The sequence below is a fragment of the Sminthopsis crassicaudata genome, chromosome 4 (assembly GCF_048593235.1).
Source record: "Sminthopsis crassicaudata isolate SCR6 chromosome 4, ASM4859323v1, whole genome shotgun sequence".
NCBI classification, from domain to species: Eukaryota; Metazoa; Chordata; class Mammalia; order Dasyuromorphia; family Dasyuridae; genus Sminthopsis; species Sminthopsis crassicaudata.
Window position 1 is genome coordinate 37,454,636 of NC_133620.1, and position 24,991 is coordinate 37,479,626.

The following is a 24,991-nucleotide window of genomic DNA, read 5'->3' on the forward strand; positions in this document are numbered from 1 at the left end:
CAAAGCAATCTTTGGACAGAAAATGCAACCAGAAAAGGAATTAAGGAGACTGAATGTAAATCAGCACATCCTATGTTCACTTCTTTTTTGTTTGTTTTTAATCTCTCCCATGGTTTTTCCCATTTGCTCTGATTTTTCTCTCCCAACATAATTCATAAAATAATGTATATTAAAATAAATAAACTAAAAAATATAAAATAAAAGTCTGGGGGGAGACAATCTCTTGTTTAAGGAATGGTGGGGAAAAATAAAGAGTCCTTCTTCACAATCTCTCCCCTACTCCAGCTTTCCCCAGGATTTCACCCCCTCCCAGTGCAACTAGTACAGTTGTAGTCACACAAATGCACAGATTTTGTGTACTTTCTCACTATAATGATTCCCAGTCTTTCTCCCTTCCACCCTTCAAAAGGGAAAGACACAAGAATGAATTCAACTCATTCATTCCCAGAGGTGCTTATATCTGTTCTATGTGGTTCCTTTTCTAAATAGGGCTAACTGTTGCCAGTGCAAACATCAGAGATTCACTCCATGTTGATTTTATTTTTCATCTCGTGTTGACTATGAAGTTCCTTAAATCAATTAGGAACATGTTGCCTTCAGATGTGAACTCAAACAACTTTCTTTTATTATTTTTCAATCAGCAGATCATGCGTTGGCTATGAGCTTCTTTGGTGGCAACACAGGATTGGAGGTCAACACATGATATCTGGAGCCACATCTGGAGTAAACTCTTATTCATGCTTCTTTTTTCAGCAGTGTAATTGTTCACTCTGAGACTAAAAATAATTATAAGACACTTTCCAATTATAAGGAGTGATGATGAAGGCAGATGTGTTTTCATTTAGGTGATGGCTAGATCTGTTCTTTAATATGTAATTATAAGGACCAAGAAGTCTTGGTCATTTAGAAGGGAGAAAAATGTACCCTCCTTACTCTTTTGCAGAGTTGAAGGATTGTGAAAGTATGGAATATTGCAAAAACTGTCTTTTTTCTTTCTTTCTGTTTCCTTTTTTTTGAGACTGGTTTTTCTCATTTCATTCAGGTTGGATGGGCAGCAGTCACTCTTGGAACTGATTCCCACATTAATTGACATGGAAGCTTTAACCTGCTCTGTTTTTCCAAAGTGGGCTGATTTGCTCTTTCTTGGGCAGCCTAGTGGCCCTTCACTCTTGGGAAATTCACCCTATCGATGCTAGATTTAACAGGAATATTTGATGGGTAGCTCAGAACTGTCAGAGTCAAGTTATCACCCAGTCTTAGCCTCCCAAGCAATAAGTAGCATAGGGTGTGTCACTATCATGAGTATTGCATATATTATCAAATGTAATTAATATTTTATTGCTTATTACTGTATTGCTTTTTCTTCTCTTTCTTTTTTCTTTCATTCTTTGTTACAGGAAAGAATTCATTGGGTAAAAAGTTTAAGGGACATTTTTAGAAATGAATATGGCATGAAATCAACAGATATTAATAAAATAGTTAAAAAAAAAATTACATCTATGTCAGGTAAAAGATATGTACCGTAAATCAGTTTTTTACTAACAGAATCATATTTTAAATGGACTAACAAAACTACCCATTGAATTCCTCTAAGTTACCGTTTGTTGGTCATGCTACTTTCAAATTCTGTAAATTCTATGATTCTATGAGAAAAAAAAATCTGGCTATAAATTGTGTAAGGCACAGATTATCCTATGCCACTCTCACTTCCTAATTTATTTGTACCTTAATTTACTTATTTATTTGTAAAATTCAAAAATTAAAAAAATTTGGGTCACTTGAACTTTATGGACACCTGAAATTTACAAAACCGATGTCCTAAAGTGCTCATGAATTGGGGTTGGTCATACATGAATGGAATAGAATATTCTTGCTCCAAAAGAAATAAAAGGAAGGAGCAGAGATTGAGAGGGTAAAAGTAAAAAGAATTGGTCAATGAGCCAGGAGAAGAGGCCTGTTTGGTTGACCTTAAAAAAAAAGAAGCTCTGAACGCAGATCAAAGCATACTTCTTTCTTAATTTTTTTCATTTTCCCCCTTGTGATCTGTTTATTCTTTCACAACATGATAAATATGGAAATGCGTTTTACATGATTGCACATACATAACCTACATTAAATTGCTTATTACTTTAGAGAGGGAGTGGGGAAGAAGGGAGAGAGAAAAATTTAGAACTCAAAAACATTTTAAAATGAATTTTTAAAATTGTCTTTATGTATAATTGGAAAAAACAAAATACTATGTAAAACAAAAGGTTTTAAACTCTCCTTATGCCAATAACTTAATTCCTGATAATTGAGACAATCTCAGCTCATGATGAGCCAAGGAAACTAGAGTTTTGCTTTTGACTTTCTTTCGAAGTTATTATTTAGCAATCTTAAATTGTAAAGATGTTAGGATCTCATAAAACACTTTCTTCACAACCGCATATTAAGTTGGGTAGAATAAGTAGAGCACTCCAGTCTTACAGGTACAATAAGGTTCAATAGCTTGTCCAAACTCTCCCAGTTAGTAAAAAAAAAAAAAAAAAAAAAAAAAAAAAAAAAAAAAAAAAAATGGAGCCAAGTCTCCTGAATCCCAACCCAGTCAATCAAACAATAAGCCTTTATTAAGTATCTACCATGAGGCAGTCTTTGTGCTAAGCACTGGGAATAGAAAAGAACCAAAAGACAATCCCTGCCCAAAAGGCAGTCAGAATCCAATGGGAGAGAGAACAAATAAATATGCACAAATAAGTTATATACAAAATAAATAGGAAATAAAAGAGGGAAAGCACCAGAATAGGAAATCCAAGAAGTGGAAATGAAGATGAAGAGCATTCTAGGCATGGGGACAGCCAGAGAAAATACCCAGAAAATCCCAGAGGATGCAATGTCTTATCCATGGAATAGGATGGAGGCCATGATTTTAGAACAAAGGGGTATCTGACACAGATTAAGGCTTTAGAACACTGGAAAAGGGGAGTCCACAATTCTTTTCTCTAGTATCTAGAATGGGACCTTCAACACCTTCCCACAGTATCTGAGGAATCACTATAGACAGTTTATAGATGCTTATTAGTTGATGAGTTAATTGATTTTATCATAGTATACTAGTGTAATGTCCAGACTAGCTTTCTGGAGGACCTTGGGGCCAGCCTTGATCTTAGTGCAGGAGGCAGAAGAGCCACCAGGAGGATGATCAAAAATGGAATGTTTCTGTTCCAGTCCTTCTTAGCCCTTATAAACCCTATTACAATTACATCATTACAGCATAGTGAGTATGTGTGAACTAGAGAACAATTACATCATCATACTAAATACTCAGTATATATGTGAACTACAGAACCATCATCTCATCAATTCCACTGAGTTAACACCTTGTTTCAAACATACTTCTCCAAAGTTCTGGCTCTCTACATACTAGTGACCCTGAGGCCCTTTGCAGCTCTAATCCAAGGAAAGAGAAGCTAGGGGAATAGGTTGGGTTTGGAGAAATAAGGAAAACCTAAGTGTCCATAAAAAGCTTTTGGAAGTATTTATAGACTCCTTCCGTAAAGTGAAACTTTCAAAACTAAAAAGAGTAAAATTGAAACGTGGTTTTATTTTCTCCCCCAGTTTGTTCTTTTTTTTTGGACTTTCAGTATAATTTTTGCATTTGCTAAATATTTTGGTTCCTGGAAGAAAGGAACTCAGGTATAAAAGTTCTCATTATTATTGGCTGTAGTAGTAGTAGTAGTAGTAGTAGTAGTAGTAGTAGTAGTAGTAGTAGTAGTAGAAGAAGAAGAAGAAGGAGGAGGAGGAGGAGGAGGAGGAGGAGGAGGAAAAGAAAGAAAAAGAAGAAATAAATAGTAGTATCAGAAATAGCAGTAGCAGTAGTAGTGTAGTAGGAGGAGGAATAGGAATAAGGGAGAGGAGTAGTAGAAGTAGTAGTAACAGAAGTAGCTCTAGCAGTAGCAATAGAAGTAATAGTAATAGAAGTAGCAGTAGCAGTAGTAATGGAAATAATAATAATAGAAGTAGCAATAGCAGCAGTGAAAGCTTTAATAGTAGAAGTAGTACTAATAGAAGTAGCAGTAGTAGTGATAGTAGTAGTAGAAGTAGAATAATAGTCATAGTAGCAGCAGCAGTAGTACTGGTAGTAAAAATAGTAGTAGTAGTTCAAGTGGTAAAAATAGAAGTAGCAGTAGAAATAATAGGAATAAAAATAGGAATAATAGTAGAAGTAGAAATAGTTGTAGTAGCAGCAGTAGTAGTAGTAGTAGAAGTAATAAATTAAAATAGTAGTAGTAGCAGCAGTAGCAGCAACAGTAGTAGTAGTAATAGTAGTGGTAGTAGTTATAGTAAAAGTAGTAGGCCTGAATAATTCTACAATGATTTGCATAGGAGTTATAGATTTAGGGCTGGAAGGAACCTTTGAAGTTTTTTTAGTGAGGAACTTGAAGCCTGAAAAGTGACTTGCTCAAAGTCATATGATCACTGAGTAACCAAGTCAGGATTGAGATTCACATTATATGGCTCTGAGGATTTGGAATTTACTAAGGGTTTCTAAGGCTACTTCCCTATTCATTTGTTGAATTCCTCTCCCCAAAGATTTCACAATATAGCAAGAGTTCAAGGCCCCAAGATGGCATATAGAAGATCAAAGAGACAGACTGGAGAAGTTGAGATAAAGACTTACAAAGCATGAGAGACAAATGAAACTACACTGAGGATGGAGATTAGCCCTTGGGTTTTCCATGTATCCAGCACATAAGTATTCATCTACTCAAGAGATCAATCCGTGGTATGATTGGAACAATAAAATAGAAGAAAGGAAAAAAGACTCTTTAGAACTCAGAATCATAGAGATCATTGAATATATCCTCGTCACTTTACAGATGAGGAAACTGAGTCTCAGAGATATCATCTCTGACAGGATTTGAAATAAAGGCTTCTTCACGCTAAATCCAGTATTCTTCCCTCCGTGCTGTATTGCCTCCCTTGAAGGATGATTGAGAATCTTCTCTCCATTCAATTCTGTCCGCGGCTTCTTGACTTAGAGGGGTCCTAGAGGTCCAGTTATACCAGAATCACTCAGTAGAAAAAAAAGGTTAGTTTCTTTCTCCTGTTTGAGATACATCCAAAGCCTTATTTCCTTCTCAGAGAATAGCCCAGAGAGCAGAGCCAGGGCTCAAAGAATCATCATCTCATGTGCCAAGGATGGAAGCATCTCTCCTATGGCAAAACAAAGCCTGATTATGAAGCTTCTCTAATATAAGACATTGATATTTCAAGCCTGGGTGACCAGGCTTTCCTTCTTTGCTTTAGAAAATTAGAAAATCCACTTTATTATTTAAATCATTTTATTATCGAGCTCTACAATGCTTAATGTGGAACCAACCATTGACCCTGATAAGGGGAAAAAGGTCTCTGCTTCTGCTTTGCTCTTGGCACTGCTCAGCCCCCAAGTATGACTTTCTGACAAAATGAATAGTGCGCTCATTCCCACAGAGAGCAATCTAATCTCATCTCGTCCACTCTGAAGATATGCATCAAGTCCCACAGACTGTCTGACTGCAGGACCTCAACAGGACCGGGCATCTAATTCCATCTGGATTTGGATCAGTGTTTAAATTATCGAGCAGGGAGCCATTAGCAAGGAAGTGATGGAAGGCAATACACCAACCGTCCTGCTTTTAAAAGAAAGCTCATTCCTGGATTGTTTTTCTCCCAAGATTTTTATTTGAAGGGTTCCCACACAACCCAGAGCGGATCAGGGGGTAGGAAGGAGTGGTGGGGGAAGCTTTAATGTTCAGAGTCATCTATAAAAACAGGCAAAAACACGTATGAATGAATGTCTCCACATCCTGCATTTTCACTGTTAATGGGCAAGACGGTCTCATCAGATAACCAAACAATGCCAGGAGACCTAATTACTAATCCTCTGGTGAATTTTAAATTATTTTTAAGAGGAAAAAATGAGTCTCTGGTTACTCTCAGTTGAATAAAATGTCATTTATTTACAGCCTACATTTTAAAGAGGGGATCATAACCTGCCCCCTTCAAATGGAGCTCTCTAATGACATCAGGCATCCAGACATGGCAAATGGCAATAGATCAGTTTTCACAGAATGTTAAAAATATAATGCCCTGGGAGATATTTTTTAACCTTTCTAAGGCAGTTGAAACTTGGGTATTGTTTCAGATGGCCTGTATAATGGGTATGGCATCAGGATGGGGCTTAGAAAAGATAAAAATTGCTCAATGGTCCCATTTCCGCTCTTGAAGGATGCTGCTGTTGCCTGTGGGATGGTATCTACAAGTCTTCGCTTGTGGCCTCCCACCTCCCAGGAATTCCACTCGATTTGTGTGTCTCTGTAAACATCCTGTACTGGATTGCCCCCGTGCCTTTACTAATAAAATTGCCAGCATATGGAACAGAAGGAGAACATTGCATCTCCACAAGTCAGAGTCATTCTCATCTTGTAGAATCCACTCTAATGGGATCTTCTCCATGGAACTGTCTTATAACATACTCAGAAATAATACTTCCTCCCTTTATTTTATTCTAGTCTTAGACATTTCAGAAATAAAAATAAAACAAAAAGATCCAATAAATTTGGAATTGGAAGAGAATTTTTTAAATCATCCAGTCCAACCCCTGCCTCAATAAGAGTACCCTTTACAACATGATCCTATGGTCATCTGGCCCAAAGGTTAGCATGACAACATATAAATGCATTATGTTTTCTCTATAAGGTACTAAGCTTTATCATCATAGGGTCATAGATCTAAAGATGAAAGGGCCTCCAGAATCCACTTTATCCATCCCCCACTCCTTCAGTCAAATTGAGCTTCTTAGGGATGAAGTGAATAGCTTGTGTTGGACTTGAGGTTGGGAGTAGAGCCTCAAACATTTACCAGCTCCATGATGCTGAGAAAGTCACTTAACTGTTCCTCAGCTTCCTCATCTCTAGAAATGGAGATAAAAATAGCAACGCCCTTTCAGGATTATTACGAGGATAAACACAAGATAATATCTATAACGTGCTTTGAAAACTCTGAAATACTCTGTAAATACTAGTTGTTATTATTAGCTATTATTGCTCAAGGTTACATTGACAGAAATTAGATACAGCCAGATTCTCTGACTCCCTGGTCAGTATTACCATCCACCCCTTTAACATATTGACTGGACTTTGTCTTAAATAGCTTTGTATCTCTCACTTTTGCCAAGCACTGGAGTTTCTGAACATGGTAATCACTTGATACTCATTTGAGGGTATTAAGTCACTTAAACTCTATTCATCTCAGTTTTCTCAGCTGTAAAATGGAAATAATAACAGTAACCTACTTCAAATGTTGTTTTGAAGATCAAATAAGATAATATTTATTAAGTGCTCAGTCTGGCACATAATACATACCTAACACATGCTTAGTCCCTTCCCTTATTAACATGTGTGACGAGAAGTAGCTCTAGGGAACAGAATAAAGAACACTAAATTTGGAGTCAAAGGATCTAAGGTATAGACTTAAGGATAATGTCTGGCCTTGAACAGGTTACTCCATTCCTGTGGCACAGTGGATGAGCATGGGGCTTGACATCAGAAAAAAACTGAGTTCAAATCCTGCCTCAGATACTTATTAGTGTGTGATCCCAGGCAAGTTCCTTATTTTTTTCTCAACCCCAGTCTCTCCATCTTTTAAATGTTAATAAAATCTATCACCCGGAGTTGTTATGAAGATATGAGGAGACATTATTTGTAAAGCGCTTTGCAAGACTTAAAACATGTAATATAATAAAATATGTAATGCCAGTCACTGGATTTTAGTTCCTAAAAGGGAATCAAGTTTAAGAGGGATAGCAATGAACTAGATTGTAAAGGGTTTTAAAAGCCAAATAAAAAGAAAAAAATACTAAATTAACTTATTGATTAGGCTTTTTGCTTTTATTCTAAGTAAAAAGGGGAAAAAAGGGCTTTCTAGTCTAATGATTCTAACCCTTCTATCTGAATTTTGAATCTGGAGCTTTTGGTAAGAATTAGAGTCTGCACTAACTGGTTTATTTCAAGATCTATTTCTATCATGAAATTGTCCAGAGGAAAAAATGGCAGGGAGTCATTTCTGTGGGCATCCAAGCCAGACCCTGATTGGCGAGCACAAACATAACAATTTATCAGTGGTCAGCTGGAAGACTCGGTGAACCCCAGTTCTGTAATACTAAGCTCCCTCAGCCAACCCACACAATGCACTGCGCCTTGGTATAAGCTTTCATCCACAAAATAACCATCATTATGTAGTTTGGAAAGAAAGCAGGGTGGGTGGTAAGGTTTATACAGATCAAGTGTGCTGGGAAAGCCCAAAGGATCACGATTGATGATAGCCACAATCTAACAAAGCTGAACATAGTCTTCTCACAAAAAATAAATCAAGCTTTTTGATGTTAACTTAGACCCAAAAATGGAGGGATAGAGCTTTTTTCTCAAGCGTGCCCTCTAAAAGAGAGCTTTTCTTTTTAAAATTAATGGTTAAAACATTGGTAGAAGGAAGTTCAAGGAAGAGATGAAAAAATTGGAAGAATGAGGAAATTATTGAAATTTTTTATCCAGGGAAATTTCTTACCTATTCCATATTTTTAGACCCATCATTTTAAGTGTGCATGGTATTTGGAAGGGTTAAAATAATATTAAATCTGCTTTTTGGACATACCTACTTTGATAATTGCATCCCTTACCACATGGGGATACATCAAGACTCCTTGATTAGCTGCCTTATGGGACTGGTTATTTTTCCTCCAGCTATCTGCTCTGCCCAGTATAGATGCCATGAACTGAACTGAGACAGAAGGGACTCTATCCACTATGCTGCCCAGCTGCCTAAACAGATGATCCACAAAACTATCTTAGACAAATCACTTTCCTTTGGTGTATTTCAGCTGTAAAAGGGGTAGTTCCTGCTTATAAAAGTTTCACTGGCTCGATGAGATTTAAACATGTTAAGTTTATTTATCCACTTGCTTTTAATGAGAGCCTTATGTCTTTTTGGTTATGAATAAGATGCATATTTCTGGGTAAATTATTCTTAATATCTAGGAATACCTTCTCATTCCAAGGACATAAGGACTTTTTTAAAAAAAAATCTCAACTAGATTCTGCTGTCACATTGATCAAGAACTTAAAAGGAAAGATATTGTATGAATCTTTTGTATTATTCCATACAATTCTTCCCTAATAGGCTGGTCAGAGGATGACCATCCTTAGCCTTCTAGTGTATCCATCCCTTGAATTTGTAAAATATGTTGAATGTTCCAAAGTGCTTCAATTCATATGATCTCGCTTCATCGCACCATTTTTGTGAGGGAGTGACACAGTTGGTTGGTGTCTTTCTTGGACATGAAATCAGGAAGACCCCGAGAACCAAAAGCTGTCAGTGGGTGCAAAGTGCCTTACAAATATAGTATCAATTGGCCCTCACAACTCTAGGTTATTCAGTGGTGTTTGGCTCTGTGACTCCATTTGGTGTTTCTTGGCAGAGATACTGGGGTTATTTGCTATTTCCTTCTCCAGCTCATCTTCAGATGAAGAAACTGAGGCAGATGGTGTTAAGTGACCTGTCCAATCCTATAGTTAGTGTCTGCTGTCAGATTCGAACTCAGGAAGATGAATCTTCCCGATGATGAGAAATGAGAAATTTCTCACTGATGAGAGATGAGAAAAGTGAGGTTGTAGGAGGTTTAGTGATTTTCCTAGCATCATACAGCTAATAAGGATCTGAAGCTACATTCGAACTTAGTTCTTTCTGGTACCATAGTCATTTTTCTCTCCACTGCTTTATGATGTCTCTCTTCCTCAAAAGTGTTTATTATTCTTATATCCATTTATTGTCTCTTTGATTGTAAAGTCATTATTATTATCTCCATTTTGTCAATGATGGTGCTCATAGGTTCCAGATAAAAGGAACCTTAGAGATCATGTATACTAATTCTTTCATTTTACAGATAAGGAAAGTGAGAACCAGAGATTAAACGACTTGGCCAAGTTTTGGTAGCCAAGTTGGAAGTGGAACTAGAACCTAAGTGCTGGTACATTTCCTGGTATATCATAATGACCTTTCAGGGAAAATACTCAAACTCTGTACAGGCAATGGTGCTCTCCATGGTGGTTCCCAAGGATGGGATTATGAAGCCTACATCCTTGCTTTGTGCTATGTGTACTTCATGGAACCACAGAACGTCAGAGGTGAAGAGACCTCAGGACCATTCATTCCAAACTTCCCTGATATAATCGCTTTTGTAAAATATCTAAAAATTGGTCACAAGCCTCTGCTGGAAAACCTCCAGGGAAGAAGCACCCACTGACTGCTAACCTCTTCTTACAGGTTAATATTTACCTCTAATATAAAGTACTAAGTTCTTCCTTTGGTATTTATAGTTTTTCCTAACCTGGATTCTTCCCACTCTTTCAGTGTCTCCTTCCCCTTTATGCACCCTAAGACCCAGCCACACTGACATCTTGATGACTTCGTGTCACCTGGTTCTTCCAGATGACTCTAGACTGGAGCAGTGGTCCCCAAACAATTTTGATCATACATTTCTACTAGTAAAAATATTTAGAACTCTTTCTCTCTTTTTATACATATATGTAGATATACATATGCACATATTCTGTAACATATGCACATATCTATTTATAAACATACATAATATACATAAATATTTCAAGCACATGTATCAATTTGCATGTTATATTTATATACATACATAAATACATGTATATATATTATCATACTAATGTAATATCTGTGCTTCAGGTTATATATGAAACTCAAATTTTAATATGTATTAATAAAAAGTTATTTTTTAAGTTATAGGATTGCAATATGAAAGCAATGTTTTTGAATAGAATTTATCATTTTAAAAAACTGTATATTGGGGGCAGCTAGGCGGAGTAGTGTATAGAGTACCAGCCCTGAAGTCAGGAGGACTTGAGTTCAAATCTGACCTCAGACACTTGAACACTTCCTAGATGTGTGATCTTGAGCAAGTCATTTAACCCCAATTGCCTCAATAAAAAACAAACAAATAAAAATAAAAACAAAAATTGTATGTTGGGCAATAGATAAGACTTCTAAATAATTATGACATTGAAGTAATTAATATCGAGGTAACTAAACAAGTAGGTGAACTTGTTGAAAGGTATTTTTTATTTGAAGATACACAATACAACAATCAATAACGGCTAGTTTTTCTGCACTAGCCATGTTTCTCTAACTACATCACCATATAAAATATAAAAACAGTAAGTTAAAGTGAATTAAATTTTATTTCAATTCAAATTTAAAAAGTAATGTATTCCTTCTTCATAGAGTTTTGCTTAATGGATAATATTATGCCTTAATTTTCTATTCAGATTTGGATATTTATTTTCATTGTTTTTTTAATATATATATACATATATACACATATGTATGTATATATATACACATATAAATATATATATACATATGTATATATATATACATACACACACACACACACACACACACACACACACACACACACACACATATATATATAGTGAAGGAAGGAAAGGAAATGGAACGGCATCTATGAGTTCACTGGTATAGGGAAGTTCCAGCTGAACTGGAAGGGAATAAGCTTCTGATCTACAGCTTACAGAACACTGCCCAGAGCACTGATGGCTTAATGACTTGTTGGGTTATCTAGCCAGAGGGTCATAGGTAGGACTTGAAATCACATCTTCCCAGTTTCCAGACTATCTCTCTATTCACTATTCTATGCTGTCTTTCAATCCTCAATAAGGGGAGTAATGAGCAGTAAGGCTGAAAAACTTCACTAGGGTCAGATGATAAAGACCTTTGAATGTCAAACCAATCCTAGAGTTAACAGGGACTTATTAGAGTTTATTGAGTCAGGCTTATGTTTGACATAATCCTTTACTTTCATGAAAATCACTTTGGCTGTTGTGAGAAGGATGGATTAAAGTGGGGGAGCCATTTAAGGCAAGATCATTTCAACAGTTCACATAGAGACAAAGATCATAGATAAAGGTGGGTGGTTGTCAATGGAGAAACAGGAAGGGACAGATATCGTTGAGGGAGAAGTGACTGGATTGATTGGATAGGTTTAAAATAGGAAGTTGAGGAAAATAATGAAGAAGGCTGCAGATGGGGGTACCCTCATCACAAATAAGGAAGTTCAGAAAAAGGATGGGGTAGTAAGTGGGAGGAAAACGCTATTTGTGATATAGATTTTAATCACCCACGCCTGCTTATTCTGTGAATTTTGTTCCATCTCACTCGAAATGAAAAAGTAGAAAGGTTCCTATTTACCAGTCATGGCCTGAAGCATAGAGCCTCAGAGGGTTGCTGTTCTTGGTGATCTTGGAGTCAAGGGATAAACATGATGGGAGAAGGGAAGGATGGACTTTTTTTTACAGCTGCTCTGGTGAGAGGGGGAAGTTGGAAGATTACATGGAGGCACCTGTACAAGAAGAGCAGCTATAGTTGTGTTCATAGGGAGGATAGAAACTTATCTGCCTTCCTGCCATCTAATTGCTCGCTCATACCCACATTTGGGCCATGTTTCTTTTGCAGGCTGGGATTCCCACTTTGGGAATCACTGTCCTAGAATACTGAAAGAACTAGTGAATAGGAATGCTCAAGTCCTACTAGTGATTTTGGAGAACAGGAACTTTCCTTTAATATGTGTCCTACAGAATTGGAAGAAAAATTTTTTTCTAACTTTCAAAAAATAAAAGAAGGTGGAACCTTTAAACTATAAGGCAATGACTACCGAGGGCTCCTTGAGGGTTTTAATTGCATCCCCAATGCCTAAGCACTGAATTTTATATATAAATACATGTTGGATTGGACTGGATGCTTGGCAACATTCTAGAACAGGGCCAGCTGTGACCTGTGAGTCAATGCAGTCTGCCACCCACTGCCTATTTTTATATGGCCTACAACCTAAAAGCTAATCATTCTTAGCTCCTGGGCTGTAGAAAACAAGGTGGAGGGACCATCGTTTGCCAACTCCAGTGTAGTACACATTATTGAAAGGATGGTGAAGGAGCTTTTAAAAAAGGAAGTGGCGACTATAGAGCTAGAATGGGTCCTGCCACACTAACTGAAATGAAACTTGGATTAGTAGTTTGGGAAGATACAGCAAATATATCCAAAAGTTCACTCAAATTTTAGCATGAGATCTCTCATGCTATTCTTGTTGAGAAGATGGAGAGATGTTGATTAGGAAATGGTTAAAAGACTAGATCAAAAGTATAATAACTAACAGTTTGATATAGACAACCCAAACAGGAGTCCAGGAATGTCTTAGATATTTGTGTTTGGCCCTGTGCTGTTTAACAATTGTATTGATGACTTAGATATAGGCATTTGCAGGTGACACAATCCATAAGCAACACACTGGATAGCAAACTCAAAAAAAAAAAAAAAAAAAAATCCTGATACATCAGAATACTGGGCTACATTGGAGAGGAAATGTAAGAGATAAATATAAAAAGTTTTGGGGGGTTCAAAAACCTAACTTCCCAAGATGGGAGAGATAAAGCTAATGAGTTCAACCAAAAAAGATCTTGGGGTCATAGAAGATTACAAATTCAATATGAGCCAATAGTGTGATGTCAGTTCAGAAAGTTAATGGAACACTTGGGGGAAGGGTCAACCTAACAGTTGTTTTAAAGGTGGTAATAAAGGTAAAGGTAATGATGAAGTGTGCCTCATGGCTTGAGAAGAGATTCACATATTCTTACATCTGATGTGCACAATAGCTCAGTGATCTAGGGGCTACAGGTAGTATCTCCATTTTATTAAATGAGAAAACTGAGCCTAAATATCAAAGTGACTGGCCCACGATTGCCTAGCCAGCAATGCCAGCGGCTGGATTCAAAGAAAGCTCTGTTGTGGCTCCAAATCCAACATTCTTCCCCCTCTCCTCACACTGCCACGTGGAAGGGCTTCCCACTGAAAACAAAATTAGAGAATTCGTTCCCAGAAGACAAAACCAAGAGCAAAGGCATATTTCAGAGACATGTTCAGGCTTGATGAAGAAAAACCTTTTAACAATTAAGAAATCTGTAAAAGTTCTTCGGGGAGGTCTTTGGCCAGATGACCGCGTGTTGGGAATGGAGGAAGAATTCTTGTTCAAGTGCCAGGGAGTACTCATTGGTTCAAGTGCTCTCTGACTTGGAGAACCTGTGACTGAGTTCAATGCAGAGCAAGGAAAATACCTAAGAACCTTAGATCTAGGGCTAAAAGTGAAGTGTCCAAAGTCACATGTGGAATGGGGAGCAGAGGGGGATTCCGACCCAACTTCCTTGAATCCAAATGCAGAACCCTTTCCACTGACCACATTGCATCAGTTCTTGACCCCGTCTTACACTTCTATGAAGACCTTGGTGAAGGCAGCCATGATGTACGGGTGAGATCTCTCGATGAGGAAATGGGGGAGACAGGGACTGTGCTGGATGAGAATATTCAAGAAGATCTTGACAGGTTAGAATGCTAGGCTGAATTTGTTAACAAAAATGAAATTAAGTAGGATACATGTTTATCTGGGTTTTAAAAAAATCAACCACAAAAAGTGCCAATTGAGGGAAGTATTAAAGACCGAAGGACTTGAGGGGAAAAAAATAAATCGATCAACAAGCATTTTTTATAAGCAAACAACATTTACCAACAATGCAACGTAAAAGCAAACTGATAACAAAAAAACTAGCTTGTTTTTAGGCTGCATTAATGGATTTATTGTACAGAATACGAGGAGTTAAGAACCCCACCCTAACTAGAACACATTGGGAGTATTAACTTCAATCACATTTTAGGAAGGACATCAAAACTGGGAAAAAGGAGATTGGAGACCATGACAATCTAAGGATTGGGTTTAAAAAACAAACAAACAAAAAAACCCCAAACCACTAAAGATCTTCAGCCTGGGATTTAGGATGGCTGTAATCACAGAACTGCACTTGACCAGAATGACAAGGAGAGAGGAAGCTCATATTAAAGCAAAACAAATACCCCCACCCTATTCCCATCAAGGTTGAAATCCCACACTAGGAATCGGAGACTGAGGGTTTGAAGTAGCTTAGCTAGTTCCCTAAATAACTAAGTAATAAGTGACCTGTGCTGAATTTAATTTATTTGGCTATGAAAGGTAACAATTTGGGTGGTTTCTTCCTGTGAAAATAATTAAAATTAAAAAAAAAAAAAAACACCTACCTCTAGCCTTGATCATTATTATTACTATTTTAATTGTGTTCTGGGGTCTACATGTGCATTGTTCAGCAGGCATTAATATTCAAATAAACCTAAAATACTTAATTAGATGAAGGTCACTTCCTGATCTGGGCCTCATTTCATTAAATGAAAAAATGGAGGGATTGAATTAATAGTCTCTAAGGTGCCTCCCAGCTCTAAATTCTATAATAAAAATCTTTTTTTTAAACCTAGTCTCACTTCCAACTCATTTTAAAATTAATGTATCTGCTAAATCCCATGCTGCAGGATAAGGATTCCATCAATTAATTACTATTACCTACCTCTCTTATGATATCTGTGCTACTTATTTCTTTATTTGTCATTATTATTGCTATTTCCTCCCTCTACCAGACTGTACGTGCCTTGAGGGCAGGAACTATTCATATCTGTATGAATATGTGTGTAAGACCTCTTGCATATATTAAGCACTGATGATCAGGAAAGAGAACAGTGACTTCATTTTATTTTTCCTAGTTTTCTCTGTTATTGAAGTTATTGTTATTATTGAAGTTAAAAGCCCTTAAATCTCCATTTTTATGCCATCTTCTTTTCCATTAACTATGAAAAAAGACGACTAGACTTTTACATGAGCTTATGTCAAGTCTTTTCTAGGCAGTAATGAAGGCAGAACAGGTCTATAAAAAAGACAAGAGTGGTTGGGACTTCAGGCAGAGAAGAAAACAGGTGAACAGTGCATGGGGATTTGGCATGGGACAGTGCTATAGACAGACCCTCCCCTTTCTTCTCTTCCTCCAAATGGCTGTATAAGAACACAATCATATTAGTAAGGCTTAAACATCAACTGCTTCACGCTGTTTATTTTCCAAAGAACAAAGGCCTGGGATCATCACAGGAACAGCTAAATTAACTGTAAGACAAGGGCCTTCTTTAACTATTTATATGCGATTTGGCACTGAAATGTAACAGGAAAAATCGTGTCACCGCACTTTAAAGGTGTCCTGGGGTCCATGCATACCTCACTCAGCAACCATTGCTGTTCGAATAGAACATAAAATATTTTATTACAGAGGCAGCAGAATCTGGGGGAAGCAATTCTGATCTCCTTTAGTGGAACAAACAGCATTTTGTTATGTAGAGATTTTAAAAATTAGGATATTTGTTGAGGATAACTTTTAATACCTATTTGTTGCATGGTCTTAATATGAGTTTGTGTGTGCATGTGTATCTGTGGGAGAGAATCATCCAGACCTGAGATGTCCTGGGGATAAGAAACTCACTTTAATGAAGGCCTATTTGCAATTGTTCTACAATTCAAGAGTTGCCTGGAGCACGAAGAGGTCATATGACAAGGCCAAGGTCAAAATATCCATTCATGCTTCAAAAATCAAACTGAGTCTATCCACTAAGCCCATAGATTCTCTTAATGTACCATATTAGAAAGAAATTTAAATACAGGTTGTTAACTCTGCTTACTACGATGTTTAAAAATAAATGGAACCTACTACCCTTCAAAGACCTAGGCAGTTCACGGCCAACATGGTAGAAAATGATTTATGAATCAGTCCATCAAGAAATGTTACAACTGGCATTCAGCGGGGTTGACAACGTCGTTAAGTTATTTCAATATAGTGTACGTGGGTACAAGACAAATATTATCATAAATAACCTTCAGAGCGAAGTATCTATGAGGCCATCATTGTACTGATAATTAAAATATGATAGCACTTGGATAGGGCGTATCATCTCCATACAGTAATGCAAAGAAATCTTAGCAGTGCTACGTATGATCTGTATGACCTTAGGCAAACTTTATTGGGTCCTCTCTAAAATCAGGGGATTAGATCAAAGAATCTCTAACACTCCTTTAAGTTCAGTTTATCCATTACAGAAAGCTCCATTGCAATAGGATGTATTTTCTCCGGCATTTTGTAATTGATAAAATTGTTCATCTGACATTCATCTCAGTGTGTGGGTGGGTGTGGGTGGGTGTGGGGTGTATATATATATATATATATATATATATATATATATATATATATATATATATATTTTTTTTTTTTTTTTTGCTAATTTGACAATGCTTTTCATCTAATCCTTTCTGAAATGAGGCATTATAAATAGAATTTGTACATCTCCTTCCTCATTCCCTGTTGCCAATGGTGAAGCCTGATGGACTCCTGGACAAACGGGAAAGACAGTCTACTCTGAATAAATTAATGGCACAAATAAGTCAAAATGATCACGGGCCAATAATGGCAGCTCTTCCACCAGCTGAAGACATAAAGGTGAAGACGCTTCCACTGTCTCCTGAAATCTGCTGGGAGAATGTCAGTCAGGATGAAGACTACGGAAGGAGATATTAAAACAGGACACCAAAGAGCTTTTCCCTTCCCACTGATTGTTTATTTTAATAGCATTTGCATCAGGAAATCAACTGAAACACTTCAACAACAGAAAGCTGGCAGCGGGTTAAAGAGAACAAGTGATTATCTTTCCAACAGATGCGACAGAATGGTTTCAAGTTGGAATCGTATTGCACAAATGAATCCATGGTGAGGGAGGGAACAAGGGAGTGAGAAAGGGGGAGACAGAGAGGGGAGAGGGCATCTTACAACATGGATTGTGAGGAAAAAAGGCACTATTCAGCTTCCGTGTAGTTTTAAAATAAAAGTCATGAAGCACAATCCATGTTTCTCAAAGTTACATTCGATGCTGCTAAAAAGTCGCTCCCTCACCTGACTCGCCACGAAAGGCAGGGGAATAGTACCAAGAAACCCGGGAGGCAGCTCTGAGGCCTAGGCTACAGGCCTGTGATTGATGTCCCCAACAGGCCTCTTGAGCAAGAGGACCCGGTTTACAAGCGTGCTGCACCCGTCAGGCCCGCGGGCCCTCTTCAGCATCTCTCCACGCCACTCGGCAGTATCGCGGGCTCCCCTCTGGAGGAGCTAAGTTGGCAGTGCATTGGAAACAGGCCATTTCTGCAGACCGTGTGAGCTTTATCGTAGCCAGCATCACACAAACTATTTATTAACACCAAGGAAATGAATGCAAAAAACCACAATCCTAGCAAGTGCCCCATGCCCTGACATAGATGCACTACTGACTGCAGGGGCAAACTTTTATAACATAAAATAAGGGCACCTCAACCTCTCAAGGGTGAGCCTCGAGAAATGGGCCTATGAGATGCTTCCCACAAGCTGTGGATTGGAGGCCCACAGAATCTTCGTTCTGAAAACATTAAATGATGAAATCTATCTAGCCGGTCTTAGAAATTTCATTAATGCAAAGTTTGACTGTAAGTTCAATAACAGGAATCCATTATTTATTCAATTTCTCTCATGTCTAAAGCTATTTGGCAAAAAAGAGGGAGACAGTTCAAGAGAGCAATAGAGAGAATGTTCTACAGAACAGAGTTCTTCCTAATTATGCAAAGAGAAAATCATCTGCAATGTAAAAATGCGGTTTATCACAAAAAAATACTAACAAGTTTAGTGATTTTGTCAATGTCATTTATGTGACAAAGCAATTATGGATTTTAAATGACAAAATTGAAAAAAATAAATGAAAACAACTAAAATGTATAAAGCTGATCCTTTTTAAAATACTCTAATTTTTTTTCATTAGATTAAATCTGATTACCCAGAGTTCTGAGCATCCAAAATTCTGCAAATTGTATTAATACATACAGGTGATATAAAAGTAATTCCCTGTTCATTTTCTTTTACTATCAGGTAAAGGGATATTTTACACATTAAAGCTAAGCAAAATCCATGTAACTTCCCATTAGAGTTGAAAACAGTCACATAAATTTATTAATGGTTGTCATTTTTGGAGCAATTAGAAAATAGAAGTTAAAACAATTTGAACAAAAAGGTATCTTTTCCTCTCCTAGGAAATAAACATATATATATATATATATATATATATATATATATATATGTATATAAACATATATACACACACATATACATATAACATATAACATTGTCTTTTAAAATGCAAAGTGGTTAATTCACTTTTATACATTAAAAAAAGTATTTCCCTATGGTCAAAAATACTGACAAAGAGCAGAGGCTGGAAAAAACCCACATTTGCCACTTTAAAAAAATACATTATTGTTTCAGCAGTTGAGGATACGAATTTATTACAAATCTCGGTCCCCTGCTTTGGAATCATAAGGAATCTGCAGCATTTGCAGAAATGGGCTGGCTTGGACCATGAGATGTCACTTGGTCTACTCCCCCAACTCCTGGCAGGACCACGCCTAAGTCACCCCAGACATACGATGCTGTTAATGTCCCCTCTTTGAAAACTGTTTATTAGGGCAGGGAAAGGAAAGCACTCACTTGGATGTACCCAATCATCAAAATTTGTCAGGTTGGCAGAAACCTTTTGGGTACTAGGTTGCTCTTTAGATGGGAGTTAAGGGGCTCTTAAGAGTAGGACATAAACTCTCTGAGACCACAGAATAGAAGTTCATAATGATGTTTCCAGTGCCCGGGGGGGGGGGGGCATATTTATAGGAAAGAGCCTCCCCTGCAAGTCCTCAGCTTGCACTCCAGTCATGAGCTGCCTGGCCGAAAGCTGTGAGCTTGTATTGATGTAAACTTTATGACAGATCCACTTGAGATCTGCTCCTATTTAGAAGTGAGGGGTTTCTTGGGGGAACTAATTTTTTTTTTTTTGTCTGTTACCAAATAAATGATTTATGTCAATAAATAAATGGAAGATGAGATTAGTCAAAAAACCGCCAGGTACCCAGCAAGGTCTTCTCAGCATTCAGATGTGATTCAGGTTTTTTTTGTTTTTAAGTGTTTCTTTTCAATATCCCTCTTGCATTTTTCTTCAAATATCTTTAGAAGTTTTGTCCTGATCCCAGTGCCCTTTTTTTGACAGGTAAAAATATTCTTTAGGGCGACATTCAAAATGCTTTCATATGATGGAGCGAGGCATTCCTTGGCCATGTTTACTTAAAATTTTATCAGAAGGTTCCTTTTCTAAGCCAGGGGGAGAGTGAGTGGGGAACAGGGAAGTCAAACTCAGCAATACATATTTTAGAAATGGTAAATAGAAAAATATGCATTGATTATGACTGTACAATGAAAAGTGGGAATTCTTTCACATTCTGGGTAACAAAGTTTGTTCTATTCCCCCTGCCTCTCCCACAATCAGCTAATCATATTTCTGGGTACCTCCGGAATCCAAACAGCTGTTTGTGAATCTTAATAAGTTTAAAAGTTCATCAGGTGATTTCACATTTCAATAGCTGCCGAAACATGACGCTGAGAGAAGAATTCTATCCAACATGAATCGGGATCGAGTTCGGTGTATTTTTTCCAAACGACTTACAGGTAGAATCTTCTCCCTCTTTCCCCCCATGTAAAGGAGGATGAATGGTAAAATATTTCATGTTACAAATATTGGGTTTTTTTAAAATAACTTTTATAATGACTTATGGTTCCACAATGCTTTACCAGTTCCAAAGCGCTCTCACCAATTTTGCTGGATGCTTATGACAGCCCTATGAGGTAAGTAGGGAAGATATTATTATCCACATTTTATAGATGAGAAAATGGAGGCCCCAGAGCTAAGTGACTTGCCTTCTGGTCACATAGCCAGTATTTTTGGAGCCAGGATCCATAACCCGTGTCTCCTGACTCGAGTCCAGGGCTTTTTCCACGATGACCTTCTGCTTCCACCTGGCCTGCCTGGTGCTTTCTGTATTAACATTCAAAATTGTTGAAGTGCATTTCAGTTATGTCCAGCCGTTAGTTGACCCGAATGAGAAACAGAACAGCAGATGGGGTGATTTCACTTGACATAACAAAATTGGTGCAAAACCACTTTAAACTAGATACTTATAGCCTTTTGGTCCAAATACATAAAATATGCAATATTTACAGCATTTGAGTCCATTGTAAATGCAATGCTTTAAAACACATTAAAAAGCACCTTAGTAAAAATATTCTACAGGTAAAAGTATAGAAGTAGTAGGAAAATCCCAACCATACCACAGCTCACCAATGGAGTTATAATATGGAATCATCAATATATCCATTACAAATCATTTTGGAAGGAATTGATAATGAAGTCACTTTTAATATCAATGTGTTAAGTCTGAACTAAAACAACATCTTTCTTTGATGATTTTCCAAACCACAGTTGGTAAGGAAGTGGGGGGTAGGGGAAGAAATACTGCTTTGATTTTTCTATCTGTTTACATTATTGGGTTTAATTCCTTCTTAACACTCACAACTGGATATTCTCTTTTTAATAAAACCTATATAAATATGGGCAAATCCAACAGCAGCAACCACATTTCTCAGCAAACATTATTGGACATTCTAAGTTGACGGTATTCACAATAACAAAGTAGGAGAGGCCAACCAGTCGTTAACACTATTCAACAAAGACCATAGAGCCCGAATCTCCATGGGAAGGTGAGGGAGACAGATGGTTTCTTCTTTGTGGATGTCTTGGGTAAAGACAGCTGCTCTGAAAATCAAAAACAGAGGAGAGGATGCTTCTCCGAAATCTCGTCATCGACTAGAGCTGTGCCGCGTGTGAATTTTGGTAAACAAATGTGTCGTTTTCTTTAGACAAGAAGCTATTAACCCAACCCAAAGCCTGGGCTGAAGGAAAGACCTGAAGCTTACGCTTCTTGGAAGGCTGATGTTTCCAGGCATTGTCCACTTACTTGTTTGTTTGATGTCCTTCACAGCCCAAATCTCAGCTCAACAGTCAATCATCTCACAGGCTTGCCAGCAATCTGGATCTTGGAGCTGAGAACCAAGGAGGAGATGTGGTCAAACTCTGAGTCCATGGATCTAGTAGGAACGTGGTGTTCTTAGTTCGATTTGGGGTAAATCTTTTCATAGAAAAAGTTCTGTGAAAGAATATACAAGTCCCCATCTTTTTCCCGAACAGCATGGGCTCGGATGAACTGGAATTGCTCCAATGCAAATTCATAGAACTCGTTCTCCATTTTCCAGATGTCAGACTGTTGCAACTTTGCAATGGTTTGTTTGGTGGGAAGCTTCTTCTCTGTGGTTTTCCTAAGATGAGATTTCTTTCCTACTTGCAAAAGCAAACAAAAAAATTTTTAAAAATTAACTTATTTTTCCAACAGAAAATAGGTTTCCCCTTCCCCCGTCCAATATCTCAAATGCATTTCACTCTTCTTCCTTTTATTCCTTCAAGCCTAGCTCAAATATCACCTTTTACATGAATTTGTTTGCTCCCCTTCTCTCCCAAATTACTTTGTATTCATTTTTTGTTTGTGTGTTTGCATGTATATATGTAAAATATGCATGCTCCTTCTGAGAGTATAAGCTCCAGGAAGGCAGCAGCTGTTTTATTTTTGCCCTGGTATAGCCAGTGCTTGGTAAAGTGTTGTGTACAGGTACTCAGTAAATGCTTATTAATGGATTGAAAAGGCACAAAATGTTCCCATGATTAGAGATAAAGAAATAATTTAAGAAAATAGTACATATGGTTAAAGGACCCAGGATCACAGGTCTAGTGCTGAGAGGCCTACATGGAGAGCCATCCAACCCAAGCCCCTCAATTTTAAAATGATGACGCTGAGGCTTTCGTCTAACCATTTTGCTGCCACTAGCCTGGAAGCTTCTCGAGGGCACAAACTGCCATTTTGCCATTTGCTTCTTTTTAAATCTGTAGCATAGAGCCTGGCACATAGAAGGCACTTAATCCATTTTTGCTGAACTGATGAATGGATTCTGGGCTAAACGGAGCTCTGATCTTTGCAGGCTGGATTTTTAACATGAAGTCACGATATTTTTAGTCTGAGAAGGAATTTCTGAGCTCGTAAGAAGGCTTCAGAACCAGCACTCTGTAGACCTCATTTGCTGTATAAATCATGTAGCTCAGGGCTTCTTTGCATTTCTGGAGAAGCACTGATAACAGGACTGCTTTATAAACTTAACTCTAATGGTCAGCAATCTTCTCTGGAGATGGTGGAAGCCCTTTTCTCTTCTCATGGTGGAAGCCCTGGCAAAAATGCACCTTGGGAAATGAAGTCCTAGCATACACTGCCATGGGCAAGTGGATGCAGCAGGAGTGGGCCCTTAGAGTCACCATTACACTGTGAGCTGTCCTTGTTCTTTTTTGGAACCCCTGAGTTGAGTTTGGTGCCTGGCACATAATGAGTGCTTAATAATTATTTAACTGACCACAGCTTGCAAAGCAGCAGCTTAGTAAGTAGTAGGCACTTACTATTTCCTGATTATAGTTGATAAATAAAATAGCAGTTTTGTACACAGTAGATGCTTCATAATGGGTTTACTGAGCACATAGACAAAGTAGTAGCTCGGCATGTAGTAGGTACTTACTACTTGCTGACCACAGTTTGTATATAAAGTAGCAGTTTACTGGCTTACTGACCAGAGTTTGTAAATACAAAGCATCTGTCACACAGTAAGTGCCTCGTCGTGGCTTACTGACCAAAGTTTGTATATGACGTCCTAGGGTTGGCACAATAGAGTCCGGGGCATGGACCACGTGCTCCTCAGCTGCTGCCCTTGCCTAAGGCTGGATTAGCGCTAACACTCAGAATGTTTCAGCAGTATTTGCAGGAGGGGTTGCCGTCTAACATTTTCTCCAACCTTTTGCTGCGTCTCTCTAGGTGGGGTTTGGTATGAAGGCAACGTGCATGTGTGTAAGGTGGGCTTTTGAAGCCTTCTCCTGCTCAGGGCTGAAGATGCAGGCTTTGGAGAATCCAGGCACTGTTTTAGGAAATGGCACTTTCCTGGACAGGTGATTATCTACAATATCAAAGGCCTGGGAAGCTCTCAATCTGGACAGCCTTTGTTTTTCTTCCCTTTGATTCCTTCTTTTTTCTAGTACTAATTTTCGCATTTCAAATATATCAAAGTCAGCATATGAAATGGCTTAAAAGGTTCCATACACCCTTATCTGGCTCAGGCAAAAATCAATAAGGGATTCTAGGCCCCTGACATACAACAGGTATCATTTCTTTATTCTTTCTGCATTGTATGTCTCGGAATGCACGTGTTATGTTTTGTCCCCTTACAGAATTGTACCCTCTAGGAGGGAAGTTTCTTTCCTACATAGTGATCTATACCCAGAAATGCTTAAAAAGAATTTGTCCAACCAAGTGGAAGAGTGAAAATTTCACCTTAACTTTTGAGATTCTTCAGCAATACAAGGAAAATGAGATTTTAGAAAGACTTCCTTTTTTAAAACAACTACAGAAATACCTGTCCGATAGAGTTCTGTGGCCCCTCTGAAGAAACGGGGCAGGGCTGCCTCCAGTAGCATGATAAAGTCTTCCAGCTCTTCAGTGACTCCCACTAAAAAGTATTCGTTAATCAGATTATATTTGGCTTGATCCATGGCCCATCTGCTGCCCACATTCCTAAAACCAGAGAAAGAGAATTAGTGCACGCTTGTGAAACCGACGTATTTTTGATACTCTGCCACAGTAAACCATGGAGAAGAAACCCCTGATGGCACAAGAAAATTCATTTCAAGGCACACCTGTATTTAATTTTTCTTACCTAACTTTTTCATCTCCCATTCTGCCTCACCTGTGTCAATACTAAACCAGATGTCTCCTCAAACTCACTGAGAATAGTCAGTGAGGTTCAGGAGCTCATATGTGCTGCTCAAAATAATTCCATTTCTAAATCAGTTTTCCTACTATTTCCTAAGAAAGAAGGAGATCGATCTCCATATCACAGTCACTGACTCTTCCAATGCTTAGCAAATGAGCACCGGCAGAGATGGGCTGGGG

The 24,991-nt window shown here is 37.9% G+C and overlaps 1 protein-coding gene across 2 annotated transcripts in view; it reads right to left on the minus strand.

The window, feature by feature from the left end:
* Window positions 1-17,597: 17,597 nt before the first annotated feature.
* HS2ST1 (heparan sulfate 2-O-sulfotransferase 1) overlaps window positions 17,598-24,991 on the minus strand; it is a 210,310-nt gene continuing 202,916 nt past the window's right edge. The window contains exons 6-7 of one of the 2 annotated variants that reach the window (XM_074266315.1): window positions 24,456-24,613; window positions 17,598-22,293 (exon numbers count right to left, since the gene is read on the minus strand). In XM_074266315.1, coding sequence (XP_074122416.1) covers window positions 22,064-22,293; window positions 24,456-24,613 — 388 coding nt within the window. In that variant the 3' untranslated portion in view covers window positions 17,598-22,063. The remainder of the gene's footprint in view (window positions 22,294-24,455; window positions 24,614-24,991) is intronic. The other variant, XM_074266316.1, reaches the window with a different exon arrangement.